Genomic DNA, 15,000 nt, shown 5'->3' with positions numbered 1-15,000 from the left:
TGGGTTATTCATGGAGTGGTTTTTAACGCGCCGCTGATATAACCGGATTTTAACGAAAACATCAGTAAGAAGTAAACAATCGAATGCTTGCGTGTTTTTCTGAGGCCAAGGGAGTCTGCTGAAGTAAAGCGGTTTAACTTCTTTCATTATGATATTTTCGTTCTGCGGGTCAATATGCTTCTGTTAAAGTAAAATAAAATGATAACAGGAGTTTATTCATGCATTCAAAAGTACCTTCACTCACAAGGAATATTTCAATCTTTTTAAGTTAATTAGATTACTGACAAACGGACAATGTGTAGATTTCACAATCACGGCACCGCAATTCTAAACAATTCAACCTGTTTAACTGTGTACATGTATAATTAAAGTTACAGAGTTGCATTTACTTCAGTTCAATATGGAAAACGGGACTGCAAAGTAAATGCGAGCAGGTGCGTGTCCATTTAAAACTGGGAGGGTAGAACGGAAGGTATACTAACCTGCGCCGACAAAAACAACATTGATTGCAAGAAAGATTTCCGCTGGCAATCCTGACATAGCAGCATTTATAAGTCTTGGGATTTTTATTCTATTTTTCTCTCCTTCGTGACCTCTTCGTGAAACGGATACCATGTTGGATAGCGGCAAATCGGTATCACCCAAACTGTCTTTTCGTATCACTGCCAAATAGGATTCGCTGACCTCTGACTTTCCTCGACAATCTCGTTCATCAGTTTATGCGCCGATAATGGAAGAATAACTGACCAGAGTCCACCCGCATTGCTTAGCAATTCTTCTGATCCAAAAACAGAACAGTTCGTGTTTTTGAAACATACCAAAGGAGAAACGACAGAAACCTTTAAAAAAAATCCGCATTTGCAAACTTCTGCCGTCCGACCTTCAATCGGCTATATATATGACGCGTCACGCGTTCCGAAAGCAAACGAAATGTTGGCAAGAGTCTCAAAATTAATTTAGGGTAGAGCTTCGATCATTATATGGTTGCAGTATGTTTTACACGACGGCAAAAAAAACAGAAAACAAAAACAACAAAAAAAAAAGAAAGCAAAAAAAAGAACAAGAGAACTGAGGATACATATCGTTTTTATATGCAGCGTGACGTCTAAAATAGAATTCTCTTGGGAAAATTCAACTTATACTGGGTAAAATTAATTAGCGTAAATGGATTTGGCGTGCTTAAATATTCTATCCTGCAGTCCAGCTAACTACTGCAAGCGGGTCTTTTAGCAAGTCATGGATTGCGAATCGTAGAAAGTCGAAAAAAAGAGAAAATATTAGTAAAAAAACACTTCGTTTTCGCGGGAAATATTTCTGACCGAATTTTTCATTGGAATTCGTACTCCGATTTGTTTGTAGATACCAATTTTAGCTAAACTATATATTGACATAAGTACAAAAGACTATTGGAAACATGTTTTGCTTCGGAAATAAACGGCCGCCTTTTGTAAAACAACGCACTCTGTGGGACATAGTAAATTCCACGGCCGGGAATGAAATCGTGACTTGCAATCAAAATAAACAATGAAACTGAAGATTTCTTTACCAAATTTAACCTGTATTGCCAGTCCTGAAATGACTCTGAAATAACTTTTTTCGAACAAACTTGATAGGTTACAGGAAACGCCACTCTTTTAAGCTTTAATTCAGTAAATATCTCCTTTAGCGACTAGTTATCTTAAATTAATTATTGGAAGGCCGCGTAGTAAAACGTTTTTAACTTCCTGTTTCGTCTAGGTGTGAAATCGACATCTCGTCACAAATATCTGGCATTCGAAGCGATAAAGCATACTCGGATTAAATAAAGTCACTTTGGCGTTGAGATTGAACTGTTTTACCGTTATATTACAGGCGCAAGCAAACAATTTGTTTATTACTACAAAGAACTCATAATATAAGGACTTGAATGCCTGTACCCACTTGCCCTCCGACCAACGCGCAGAAGTTCATTGTTTACTTTTCGTGATCTTTTAGGTAAAATCGAGGTTTTTCAGCCGGGCCTCAAAAAGCACTCGAAAAATAACCCAAGCTGATTTTAATACATGTTTTACAACAACACAAAGGTACTCCAAAGGCGAAGTTTCAAGGAATTTGGAGTTATGGCACATGTCGAAAAATATCTCTGAATTTTATTTGTAAATAAGGAATTCGACCTAGTAACTGAAAGGGATTTTTTTAAAAACTGTGTGTTTATTCTCAAATGGCGCTCAAGTCAAGTTCTAACCTGGTTTGGATAGCTGAATACTTTGTCTTTCAAGAAAAAGTATCGGTAAGTGTTGGTTCTTCTTTACACGCGAACGCAAATTAAGTTCAGATTACTAATTTTAAGCCTTTGCGATCAGTCATTTTGGTGACCGTCGAGGCGAAAATCGTTTTCCTCGATTTTCTCGAATATAAAGCGCTTCGAGCTCCAAAAAACTATATCACGTTTCATATCTACCTAAGGGCTATTTGTGTACGAAAAGATAGAAAAATCGATTTTTCAACTTCTGCCGCGCTATGTTTGCTAATTAGAAAAATTCGCTCTTAATTGCTTGTCGTTTTCGGTGGCACACAAGGCAGGCGTAGAAAGGGCGTGCATTGGCCACCGGACTGACACGCCCAGTGCCTTTAATAGAGTTTGAGAAAGACGTTTACAGCAGGCAGCATAAAACCTCTAATTTTGTTTTCTTTTCCTCTAATCCAACAAAAAAGATGGAAAAAGAAACTTCTATTCACAGCAGATAGACAAGTATAATTTGCGACGCGAAGAAATATTCAGATAAAATTTCCATTGCACGAAAACTGATGAAATGCCTCGTTTAGTCAACATGTTTGCAGAGGACTTTATGCATTGCTCGATTTGTCATGAGTTGTGGTTATCGGAGAGTAGTGACCCCTCGAAAATAACGAAACTTTGAAGGTTTTAGGAGGCTGCTAAAAACAAACGTAATTACCCCAGGTGTATTGAAAAAAATAACATGATATATCTGCCACGTCAATTCGTAGACATTTAATACCACCCGCACAAGAGCTCACATAGAAACAAATATTTAATTGGTTAGTAAGGTTAAATGACGACCGGCTTTCAACGCAGTCTGTGTCTTTCTTCAATTACCAAACCTCATATAATTGAATGGCCAGTGCCGGTAAGAGGTAATCCTTGAGTTTAAGTGGATTCCCCGGAGGTGACAGAGGTGATCATGAGGCGGTTGACAAGCCATCAGGTATTTCGTAAATTGAAACACCCTAACTGGTTGTAGAAGCAGCGAAAATATACTACTCATAACTCAAAATTATTTTCTGAGAACCTTAATAATAAGCTGTATTTACTCCATATTAAACAGAGATCCAGTTTAAAGACATGTAAGGTTATTACCTTGGTAAAACAATGTGTTGACGGGCAAATTTCAGTCACATATGAACAACAGGTCACCAGTTCAATTGATCATTTAAGAGCAAATTACATCATATAGGCAATACCTCAATTGGCCGACTCAGTTTTACTCAGTGTTGTGTTGGTTGTCACTATGAAGGCGACATTGCTTGTTTGGCTTGCTTTGCTAAGCTGTGTTTCTTTACTGGTGGGAGCAAAATCAATCAAATCGAAGCATGGTAAGATTTCTTTCGTCACAGCGGGAGTGAAACGAATTTGTTTACGAATTATTCGAGTTTGTCTTTGTTGAAAAAACTTCGGCTTCATCAACTGATTACTCGCAATGATTAATGTTTTGATGTTGTTTTAAAGGTGTTATTTTTTCTAATTGCGCTAATTTAAAAACAAAAATAAGACAGACAGTGTAGACAGTGCAGAAAAATTGTATACCAATATCAAGCAAACAAACAACTTCAAACTAGAAGAGGTGGGCAATCCACTGAGATAAACTTAAAAGCGCTATTATAATGGAAAAAGGAAATGTTTATTTTTAAGCTAACGTCCGTTTCACGCCTTTTCAAGTTTTCTTGATCTCTTACAAAATTTGGTCACAAAAAAACCCATTGTTTTTAAGTAATTAATATATGATATATTGGGTCAAGAACTGGCATGTGTTAATGACAAAGAAGACCAACATGTCCGACAAAGACTTACTGGTAATAATCAAACGACCTAATCTGTAAACAGTTCGTCAGTAAGTGCGCTTAATTTGAATAATTTTTTGCTGTAGACGAACAGAAGGAGGCAGATGCAAATAAATGCACCTGTGAAATACCAGCAGACGAACAACAGAGGATACAACAAGAAAACTGCGATTGTTCCAAGCAGGATATGAAAAAATGTCAGAGCGACGACAAAAAGAGCTGCGATTGTCCGTCAGCGAGTAAAACGGAGAAAGGTGTCAAGTCTGAGCAATGTCAGTGCAAGAATGCTGATGACACAGAAAAGAATGATAGTCACAGAAACAGCACTAAGCGATGCGACTGCAATTGCAGTCCACGCTCCAAGTCAGGACGCGCAGCTGTATCCCAAGAGACAGATAACCCAGGTATCTTGGCAGTTGCACCCATAATGCAGCAAGCAGACGGCAGTCAGCCGCAAGGGGGGAGAAGGGGAAAGGGATCCAAGAAATGTTGCTGTTGTGACTGCTGCCATGACTGCTGCTGCCACTGTTGCGAGCCATGCTGTTGCTGCTGTCACTGCTGTGAGCCGTGCTGCTGTTGCTGTCACGAGTGTTGTTGCCCATGCTGCTGCCACTGTTGCCATTGCTGCCCCTGCTGCTGCCACTGCTGCTGTAAGAAGTCGGAGTCCTCGGCACAAGCACCAAATGCGGTGGACCCACTTATCGCTGGTGCGCACGTGAAGCCACAGCATCATTAAAAACGAAAATTCCAGTGAAACGATGTCGTTACCGGCCTAATTCACTTATTAATAAAATGACTCTCGAGAAAACCCTGTCATTGCCACAATATTATGATGAAAGTAACATTGACCATGTGTAGTGGAAGTGTCAGTTCAAAATAAATATTTGAATTGTTGTCATAATAACGTCTTTCTCTTACTGAAGTTGCTAAAGAAATGTTCGTAAGCTACCGTTTTAGATAAAAGGCAATGTGAGCTTTGTTACTAACTTGGTAATGAACCACGAGTATATACCACCTTCACGACAAAGATAACCCAACTTCGATCCTAGACTCGGAAAAACACTGACAACTGCTCTTACAAAGCTTCACGTCTGTAAATAATTTCCTTTCAAAAGAAACAAAAGTAAAATTGTTGAGCCCAAAGTTAACTTCTTTCCATCAGACGTAACTTAGAAGTTAAAGTTTTGCAACCCTTACGTGATACTCAGCAAATTTGAGAATTTGCACAAATGCTGGGAGAAGAGAGGTTCAAACCAGACGAATATTAGCACATGGGCGCGATAAGCGCTGACCTGTTTGGGTCAAAACATCATTTAGGGCTGTCAACAACTACAGAAATTGACAATAGACATTAAAGCGCATGCTCAGAAATATGAGGGAAATACCCTTTGGACTCTTGTGGTGTAGGTGTCGTGATTTACAATTCTGTAGTTTTCGGTTTTCAAAATGCAGCTCATTTGCATTTTTCTTTGCAACGTATTCCACGATTCTACGTCAGCTCCACAAAAATCAAACAACAAATGATTACTGTTAAACTAATTTAGAAGTGTGAGTAATACAATTGCTCATACTTTCCAAGTATTTTTCTTCAATAGTCATTATAAAGACATTGCAAAATTATTTTCGCTATACAGACTGGGAAACTATTGCTGCGCATTTTCAGTGCCAAATGCTTTGTAGTAGAAGTGAAAAGAGAGAAACGTTCTAATTAACAGTATCTAAAAACAGTTAATGAGGCCTGTTCATAACAGGTGTTGCTACGGTAATTGTTCCTACCGGTACCAGCATTACCCAGGCGAGAACAAGGGTCATTCTGTCTTTCTACGCTTCAATATGATAGAGGAAGTTTATACTTCTATGATTAACAATGGCCTTTACACTGCAAAAGAACAAAATTTGGTTAATTTCATCAACTGGAAAACCTTATTTTTCCAATTTCCCTCACAGCCTGGGTACTATGACAGAAATGTTTGTCAACAGGATACCAGGGACTGATTACTCGTTCGCCTTAGCAAAGTTTCACTTGCGGCGAAACCTATTTTACAAAGATTTTCAGCGGGGTGATGTTTTCTTGATGAACACCTAAATTGAGATGTGAACTAAACAGACAAAGGGAGGATTATCTGTTATCAAATGGTCAGCCCGATCAGTATATTATTTGGTATCTGGGCTCGGTGAAATCCGCCTACCCGACTGCGATGCATATGCAAAATAAAATTCTCTGTTGGGTCTCAGTTTTTTCATGAGTTTTCTTTCTTACGACTCAGCACTGATTTTGAACGCAATATGGATTTTGATTGCTTTGCTTGTCTTCCAACTAAATTTAAACACTCCTGTTGATTTGTTTGTTTATGTGTTTATCTTAAAACGTGTGGATAAAATATAGCCACTAATTCACACAACAAACATTCCTTTGACCTTCCCTTTCAAGGAAAACTGTGTCTCGATGTTACATGTATTTTCAACTATTGGTGTATTTCAATTTCTTGCAGAAATGCCCTTTCGACCTCTGGTATGCATTTAACCTGTCAGTTGTTTTATCTTTTCCTGCGTCGACATTTTGCCTTCTTCGTCGAGAAGAATAAAATTATTACTATTCCCGTAATTTCAAAAAAGGTTTTCGTAATTCAGCAGTCTGCCTCCATTTTTAACCGAGCACTGTTTGTTAATTTTCTGAACCATCTTTGTAGTAAAATTGCTACAGTTCATTAATTTTCGACACAAAGCGATAAATCAAAGCCTCTTCTAACTAAACGCTGGCAGTTGGTGGTGCATTCACGCGTCTTGTTATAAGCTTGAATTGACAAGAAAAGAGAGTTTTGCAAAATTAATGAGAAGTATCGATTGGAAAAGGGTGACTTGTAAACAAAATTGTACTGGACGCTGAGATTTGATGTTTTTTTTTTCTCAACCGCGCACAATAAAGAAAAGTAAGTTCAAACTCTAGGCTCTCTTTGCCTGCAAAGACTGGACAAAGTTTAACAGAAGTGACCAACCGGAAATTTGACCTTGTTTCCGAATTTGGAAACAATGAGGTGTCACCTAATTTGTAAATGACCTGTCATCCAATAGAATTAAAGAAGAAGTAATCACACAATAGAACACCCTAGCCAACCAAAATTCATGTAGTAAATATTTCAAATCTTACCTAATTTCAAGTCATTTTACGGGAATTGCAGTTTATGAGACAATATATCGAGGCGAAGATAGTTAGTTACATTGTTGTTGTTTACGATACCTCTATTTGTTGCGCCTAAGGTTTAGAAAAACACAGCAGCGAAAGATGATGAAAACTACCTTGTTATTGGTAGTTTTCACATTATTTGTTGTCGTCTATCAAACATCAGCCGTTCCTGTGGCCTCCTCTTACAAGATAGAAAATGAAAATGTTATGGACGTAATGGAGGCCAAGGAGAAAAGTGAAGAGGCCAGTGACGATGAAAAGGCCAAAGATGATGAGGAAGAAGAGGCGGATAAGGAGGAAGAAAAATCTGATGAAGAGAAAAAAGAAGATGATGTGAAAAACGACGACGAAGACGAGAAGGAAGGTGAAGAGAAAAAGGAAGACGAAGAAAAGAAGGAGGATGAGGAAAAGAAGGATGACGATGAGAAGAAGGAAGACAAGGAAGAAGATGAGGAGGAAGACAAAGAGGAGGAACCTGATCTCAACGACCAACAGAATGATCAAGAGTCATCTGGGGAAGAAAGTGTAGATCTTGACTCCGATCATCTCGTGCTTCAGGGAAGCGGCAATGGAAAAATCAAAGGAGTGGTGATAGACGATTCAGACAAAGAAAAGGACAAACCCGAGAAGCGATCCGTTGATGATAGCAAAAAGCCTTCCAAGAGTGCACAAGGTAGATTCATTTTCGTCTTAAATAATGATTTGTTTCTATCTTAACATTGTTTACAGCCATGTATTAAATATATGTTGAGTCTTAAGGGGGTAAGTTGAGAAACTGGCCAAACAAGAATTGCCAGTTTAGCTCTTTACGAGGTATGTAATAAATGACCCGCTTAATGAATATCCTCGGAAAATTTCTCTTAGCGTAAAATTAATAAATATCTAGAGGTCGTAGCATTTTAAACGGGATATTCGACTTCTAAATACAATGTTTCAGGGAAAATCGTAATCGCAAAGACCAAATCATTAATATTTTATCGGACTTTGGCGCTTTGCAATTCGGTTGTGTCTTCGAATTTTAGGAGGCAAAACAAATCAAGTCTTGACTTTCTTTAGCAAAGACTTAAAATTACCAGAGCGCTGAAAGGTAACCAGATGTTTAGGAGTTTAAGGGTTAAAAGGAATTTCTTGTTGTTTAATGAAGCGTTCAAAGATTACAGGTCGATAACCACCTGCACTAATCAATATAGAAGAGATGAACTTATTTTTTAAACGTGTTTTATTTACGTTAAGGCTAAATATTGTATTTCCTGATCAAAACTTCTTCACTATGAAATATCAAAAGATCCTTGTTTCTTATTTGAAAGTGAAATTGAATGGTTAGAGTTTTGAACAAAAGAATAATTCACGAGCTGAAATCTTTTAACACTGCAAAGTTCTTAAGAAGGCACGTTTATCGTGGCTTTAAAAAAGGGGTAACCTCATTTGAAAGATTAACTGAAGTTTCTAAAATGTTTATGTCTGGATCGAAACGTATGCCTACATGTAGTTCGTCGCATACGGAACTAGCTAATTGTATTGATAATCCAAGTCGTCATTATTTTCTCCCCCTGTGTAATTGATACGCCCAGCAAACACGTCCGAAGAAAGAGCCCTCATATCAAAAATGAAAGTTTTGTGCTAAATTTCAGCGTCGCAGCTGGATAGAAAATTATATTTAAAACAGCAAATTTTGCATGGACTAACTTTATAAATTTGCATGTTATATTTTTGCATGCTGCATGATACTACTTGCATGAACAGTCCAAGATAAACGTAGCTGTTGTGGTTGCTGGGGTGAACCAGGTGAAGGCTGCGGCTGTGGTAACTGCTGTGGCGGCTTTGAATGCCCCCATTGCTGCGGAGGCTGCGGATGCGGTTGCTGTCCGCATCTGAACTTCCCCGTCACGTTCGGTGCATGTGTTAACAATCCGTGCTGCGAATGCTGTCAGAAAAAGCCACCGAAAGGCAAATGTCAGTGGCCTTGCATGTGGCCCTGCTGCTGCGAATGTGACCCGCCTAAGTTTAAATTCACACCAATCAAGCCCAAACCGATGTGCCACTGTCCACACTGCCATGGATGCTGCGGCGGAAAGAAGAGCGCAGGTTAGTTGACATCTTTGCTGTTAGTTTGTAAAGTCCTTCCTTTGAATTCGAAGTTCTGGAAGAAAACTTCTGTTTAAGATAACTGATTTTAGTCACTCGGATTTCAATTTACCTTTCCTCATTTTATTATGCTTTATTAAAGATGAAACCATTTATTGAGGGGGGAAGGTCCTTAGTCATTAGCCTCAGTCAATACGTAAGTTTAGTCACTCGGATTTTTGTGACGAGCTGTTGTTCAGTTTTACTTGACATTTAATTACCTTTAAGTCTTAGGGTTTCTCTTGACATAATCACATGACTCATTCTTACCATTGATACATACATACTTTAAAACCTTTCTAATGAAACAATCTTGTCAAAAATCCAGATCAAACAGTTCACATACTCGCCGCAAAAAACAGCTGTGAGGCAAATGTTTCTGGTGCAAATATTTGCTTATCTTAATACATTTATCGTGGAACTAGAAGTGTCCTTAAATGAATGCAAGTGAAAATGAGAAGTGCATATACTTACTACAGATAATCACAATTCAATCTATTACACTTTGCAGGTCCATTAAAGAGAGGTGATGTGGAAAAGCGTTGCGGGTGCGGTGGATTCGGTGATGGCTTTGGATACGGTTACGGCGGTTTTGGTCCGTATGGTTTCGGTGGTTATGGACCTTTCGGTGGATACGGACCATTTGGATACGGACCTTTCGGTGGATATGGAGGATATGGAGGATATGGAGGATATGGACATGGCTTTGGCCCTTTACCATTCTACTAGGTGAGTACAGTTTTTCTGTTTTACGTCACTGGACTAGTTAGGCAAAGTGATAATGATAGTAACTGAACAATTTTTATGGACCAGGTGAATTAAGCCTTGGTTGAACGGAGTCATGGTTTTGAGCCAGCGTTAGTTTAAGTCTTAATCAACGAAAACACAACAAAAAACCTTACGGAGACGAAAGCAAAAAAAAAAAAAAAAAAAAATTGAGGCATCTCAGGTTTTTATAAGGTCGACCGTCTGACTTAACGATGAGGAAGGAAGGAATGCATTTTGGGTTGACCTTGTCATAGCGAGAGAAAACGTCCTCTGAAAAAAAGACTGTAACCACGCAGCTAATGAATTCAGTAGGGTCTAGAATTTTGGATTTTTTTAAGGGAAAGTATCAAATTTGCAAAGCGAGCTCGAGCTAACAAACATATATCCTTTCTTCCATTTCCATAAACAACACTTACTTTTTGTCAAATTAGACAAACGTAGTGCTGTGAATTTTTGGAAATGGCTTGTCGTGTCCGAGTGAGGACATTTTTTCCTTAGAGATGGAGGACATCTTATTTCCGTTATTTATTTTAAAAGATTGTTTAACATTAAACCGATATCATTTGAATTGACAATTTTTTCTAACTTTTTCAGGTCCTATGACTATACGCAAAATGTCATCTCCTTGCGGAGGGCTGTTTCAAGAGGCACGCCCTGTTTCGTCGCTTCCTAGCATGAGACAATATGTCTCAAAGTAATTTTCCTTGTAAAAAGATACAAAATGTAACAATACAAAAATTGCCAAAATGAGAAAATGATACCAATCAATGACAAAAGGACGGCGTTTTCATGGATTCTCAAAAGAAACGTACCAATAAAGAAACTGCTTTTGGAACACATTTTTGCACCACGCCATTATCAGTCGAACACCAAGTATATTGCATGACAGCATGTTAGAAAATAAAAGAAATCAACTTTGTGGTGTCTACTGTTCTTACCCCTTTACTTCATCTTAATAATTAATTAAACTGATGCTGTTTCCCTTAAATGCCTAAATAAATGGACTTAAGCATTTATATATTTCAAGCACGTCTCATCTAACTAAGCTCTCCTTTTATTGGATAGAAAATAATAATGGTTTCTGACAGAATTCAATTTAATTATTAGCTTGTAATCCTGCAAACTAAGAAAAACCGCTACAGTACCATAATTGCAAGAGAATATATGAAAGATCATTGATTTCTATAGTACCATTATTGTTTCCCGCTACGAGTTCAGACGCTTGAACGTCAATTCAAACTGTTCAATTCGCGGAAAGAAAGCTAAACTCCTCCTGGTCAGCAAAAAGAAGTGAAATATTTGAGATTCAGCCACAGACGAACGCACCGGACGCCTTTTTTATTGCACGTTTTATACTTTGTTACGTTTTGAAGTTTAAATGAAATTACCTCATGTAAAAAAGAAGGACAGAAGGGGGGTAAGAAGGGTCTACAAAGTTAAAAACGTAAAAAACGTGGTTTCGTCGATCACGAGCGCTTCTCGTTCATAATAAATTACTTTCTCAGTCAGCGTGAAAATGAAACAAGGTTTCCTCTCTCGATCGTCAGAAAGTTTAAAAACGAGTTTCGTGCTCTTTCTTTCGTGGAAAATGTTATTAAATGATATGGGCAGAGGCGCCAAGATCCGCTTATAAAAAAAGTGCGAGTACTGACCGATTTCTACCATTTTAGATAGGCCAACGGTCTTTTTATTCTTCTTTCGCTTAAAGATAATCTTCGCGTATCATTTCGAGAAATGCGATATAGAATTAGATGTGCTAAAATTTGGATGCAATCTCTGGCATATGACTTAAAAATGTACGTTCTTGGTCATGTCCAGTAACTCGAAATAATCATTTCACAGTGTATTGGTCCTGTGCCTAGGTTATGTTGTTTTAAATAAAAGTTTTCGGCGCAGTCATTGCACAAATTGACGAATATTACTAAACTGGAGGTAAAAATAAATTATGCTCGTTCGATATCTTCTCAAGAGGGCTACCTCATAATATTTTATCACATTACAGCAAATGAGCTTTAAATCGAATACAAGCTGTCGAAAGCTGCCCTGCCTACGTTTAGTCAAAGCATTTAGGAATTGAACCGGATTTTCTATATTTAAGCGTTTTTTAGCACTTTTGCGATGCGGATTAGTAACACCACAAAGAGTGAGCAGTGCTTAGAGCGCAAATATTTCAGTCGCTTACATGTGTCCTCATCATTCATTGCTGGAGGTAGGAAGAGAAATACCTCAACTCAGAAAACTCGCTTGTATCGAAGACCGCTGACTCTGGTTGCTACTCGCCAGCTTCTCTTCTTTAACGCTGGTGAGTATTTTGTTGCGATCTGCCCATTCACATTTTCGGTTGCTTTCTTCTACTTTGGCAAAACCATAGACAGGGCAGCTTCGTCAACAAGAAATATCCCCTTCTTTATTCGTATTGTGGATAAGTCTGCTATACATCTGATAGCAGATGGTAATTCTTTGTACGAAGCTGACCTGGTTATGCACTTCTTTCCTTTCGAACTTTTGCTCGTAGCATATAAAGATTTATCACTAATTTGCTACCTAATCTTCCTGCAATAGCTCGGCGTTCAGGATTTTGTGGATGCCACAATTGTTGCTGTGGCTTTGGATGCCCGCATATTTGCCATCACTGTTGTGGAGGCTGTGGATGCGGCTGCTGTGGTTGTGGCGATTCAATGACATTCCCAGTCACATTTGGAGCATGCGTCGACAATCCATGTTGCCAATGCTGCAAGAAGCCACCTAAAAAAGGTTTTTGCCAGTGGCCATGTATGTGGCCATGCTGCTGTGAATGCAAAGTTCCTGAGTTTAAATTGAAGCCCTTGAAGCCCAAAGCAGTCCCCAAGGAATGCCAAGAATGTTGTCATGGCTGTTGCCACGGTTGCTGCCACGGTTGCTGCCACTGCTGTCACTGTTGCAGAAAACGTGGAGGTAAAGTATTAGCAAATAACAAACAACCCTGGTCTGAAAGAGTTCTTACCTTTCTACTACTTGAATTAATTCTCTTGGAATATTATAACCCTCATCATGGCGCTCGCTCTCAGTGTACGTCGAGACCTCGAGCCAAGTTATATTTTCCCAATCGATCAGTAGATAGCTCATTTTATGCAATCCTTGAGAATTTCAGTAAAGTTGATATTTGGATACGCAAGAAAAAAGGATTAAAAAATCAATAAACCACCTTTACATTAAGCGAAAACAAAATTTTCTCTCGCCAGGTGATTGCAGCAAGCGATGCTTTGTTCCGCAAGCCATCACGAGTATTCAGCCGTTCCCTTATGTCTTCAATCCTCTTGTACCAGTATACTATGGGGTCCCATTGGACACATACTCCCCTTATTATTACTTCTGAAGACGGTGAGTGGCATTGTCTAGCTCTCCCACGAATAAGCGCTGTAAATCTTTCACCTGAGCATCGTGATATGGATGTGGATATCAGAGCTCTGTTTTGGATCAACTTATTTTGTACTATCACGGGAAAGAACGTGGCATAGTACCAACAAATCTAAGTAGAACATTAGATAAAATAGTAATAAGAGCTTTTGAAAGGGCGCGTTGATAATGAAATAACTTCATATCAGTATATTAACGTTCTTTGTATACTTCCTTGCAGGATGCCCTTGAAAACACTGCGACAACATGCTGATGTGGAATTTAATAACAATAAAGAAAACAAATAAGAGAACTATTGGACTACGTAGATTGTTAAAATTGTAGATTTAAGATAAGACATTTAAAATAATTTAGAATAAATTACAATTTCCAATAAAAATAAAGTTTTATGGGGCATACTTTTGTCGTGTCAATTGCCGTTATTTGCTCAAGTATTTGCTCGAGAGTACAAAGCATTAAAAGGTAGTTCCGTATATTGCAAAAACGATAAATTAAAAAGTGGAATGACTATTTTAAAAGCAGGTAATTAAACGCACTTTTAAATACTCATCATGGTGAAATTAAATAGCACGTAATGAAGATTAAAACGACGCACTTGAATATAAAAAAGTTATGAATATCAATGAATAAAAATATGGCTCTAAAAGTGATTCATTTTAATTCGCATCGTAGGTGAGGTGTTTCTTTCCAAGTTTGTTTTATTATTCCTTTGTCTTTTTTCTTTCTTTCTTGGTCTTTTCCAACTTCTATTATTACAGAAAAGCGTTGTGGATGTGGATGTTGTGCAGGATGTGGAGGATGTGGAGATGCCTTTGACTCTGGCGGCTGTGACTACATGGGGTGTGGCTGTGGCGGAGCACCTGGAGGCATTTGCGGATCTGGATGTGGATGTGGAGGATGTGGAGGATGTGGAACATGCGGCACAAACGACTGGTGTGCTCCCGGTACCATGTGTTCTAATTGCAAGGGAGGATTTGGTCCCCCAGTCAGTTGCTCAGGATGCAACACTGGCTGCTGCCCTAGTCTCACTTTTCCTTGTGCATTTGGCGCCACTGTGAACAACCCTGGCTGTGAATGCTGCAAAGAGAAGACCCCACCTGGAAAGTGCAAGTGGCCTTGTATGTGGCCTTGCTGCTGCACCTGCACACCACCCAAATTTGAGTTCAAGCCTCTCAAACCTGAACCTGTATGCCACTGCCCATCACCACACAGTCACCACACGGCCTGTGGACATCACTGTTTAAGGAGAACAGGTGTGAAATTTTCCGTTTTATTCCCTAGAATTCATTAACTTACGCGTAAACAAGATTGAAATGTATGGCATACTTTTAAGTAAACTCGTGAAGAAAACTTTCTGGCATTGTCACTAGAAGCTCAATCCTCTAGTTGTAACCTGCTCTCTCATTTTTGAGTTCGCTTCTTAATGGAAATGTACATGCTACAGCGAAAAAGTGATTGATCTTTGAGTG

At 38.7% G+C, this 15,000-nt stretch overlaps 2 protein-coding genes across 4 annotated transcripts in view; both read left to right on the top strand.

The window, feature by feature from the left end:
• The first annotated feature begins 3,475 nt into the window (after positions 1-3,475).
• Positions 3,476-4,948, top strand: LOC145469000 (uncharacterized). Its single transcript, XM_081452682.1, has 2 exons — positions 3,476-3,594; positions 4,146-4,948. Exons 1-2 carry the CDS (start codon positions 3,510-3,512, stop codon positions 4,793-4,795), a joined length of 735 nt encoding a protein of 244 aa, XP_081308808.1. The 5' UTR covers positions 3,476-3,509; the 3' UTR covers positions 4,796-4,948.
• Positions 4,949-7,251: 2,303 nt separating this feature from the next.
• LOC145478779 (uncharacterized) overlaps positions 7,252-15,000 on the top strand; it is an 8,593-nt gene continuing 844 nt past the window's right edge. The window contains exons 1-4 of one of the 3 annotated variants that reach the window (XM_081456924.1): positions 7,252-7,916; positions 12,698-13,069; positions 13,357-13,495; positions 13,752-14,271. In XM_081456924.1, coding sequence (XP_081313050.1) covers positions 7,343-7,916; positions 12,698-13,069; positions 13,357-13,490 — 1,080 coding nt within the window. In that variant the 5' untranslated portion in view covers positions 7,252-7,342 and the 3' untranslated portion in view covers positions 13,491-13,495; positions 13,752-14,271. The other 2 variants (XM_081456923.1, XM_081456922.1) reach the window with 2 other exon arrangements.

This window comes from Orbicella franksi, chromosome 2 (genome assembly GCF_964199315.1).
Source record: "Orbicella franksi chromosome 2, jaOrbFran1.1, whole genome shotgun sequence".
Classification (NCBI taxonomy): domain Eukaryota; kingdom Metazoa; phylum Cnidaria; class Anthozoa; order Scleractinia; family Merulinidae; genus Orbicella; species Orbicella franksi.
Note: the sequence above shows the minus strand (reverse complement) of the source record. Positions and strands in the feature narration are given on the sequence as shown.

Coding starts and splice junctions, on each gene's coding strand:
- LOC145469000 (XM_081452682.1), top strand. CDS start 3,510: ATGAAGGCGACATTGCTTGTTTGGCTTGCTTTGCTAAGCTGTGTTTCT. Junction 3,595..4,145: donor ATCAATCAAATCGAAGCATG/GTAAGATTTCTT, acceptor TTTTTGCTGTAG/ACGAACAGAAGGAGGCAGAT.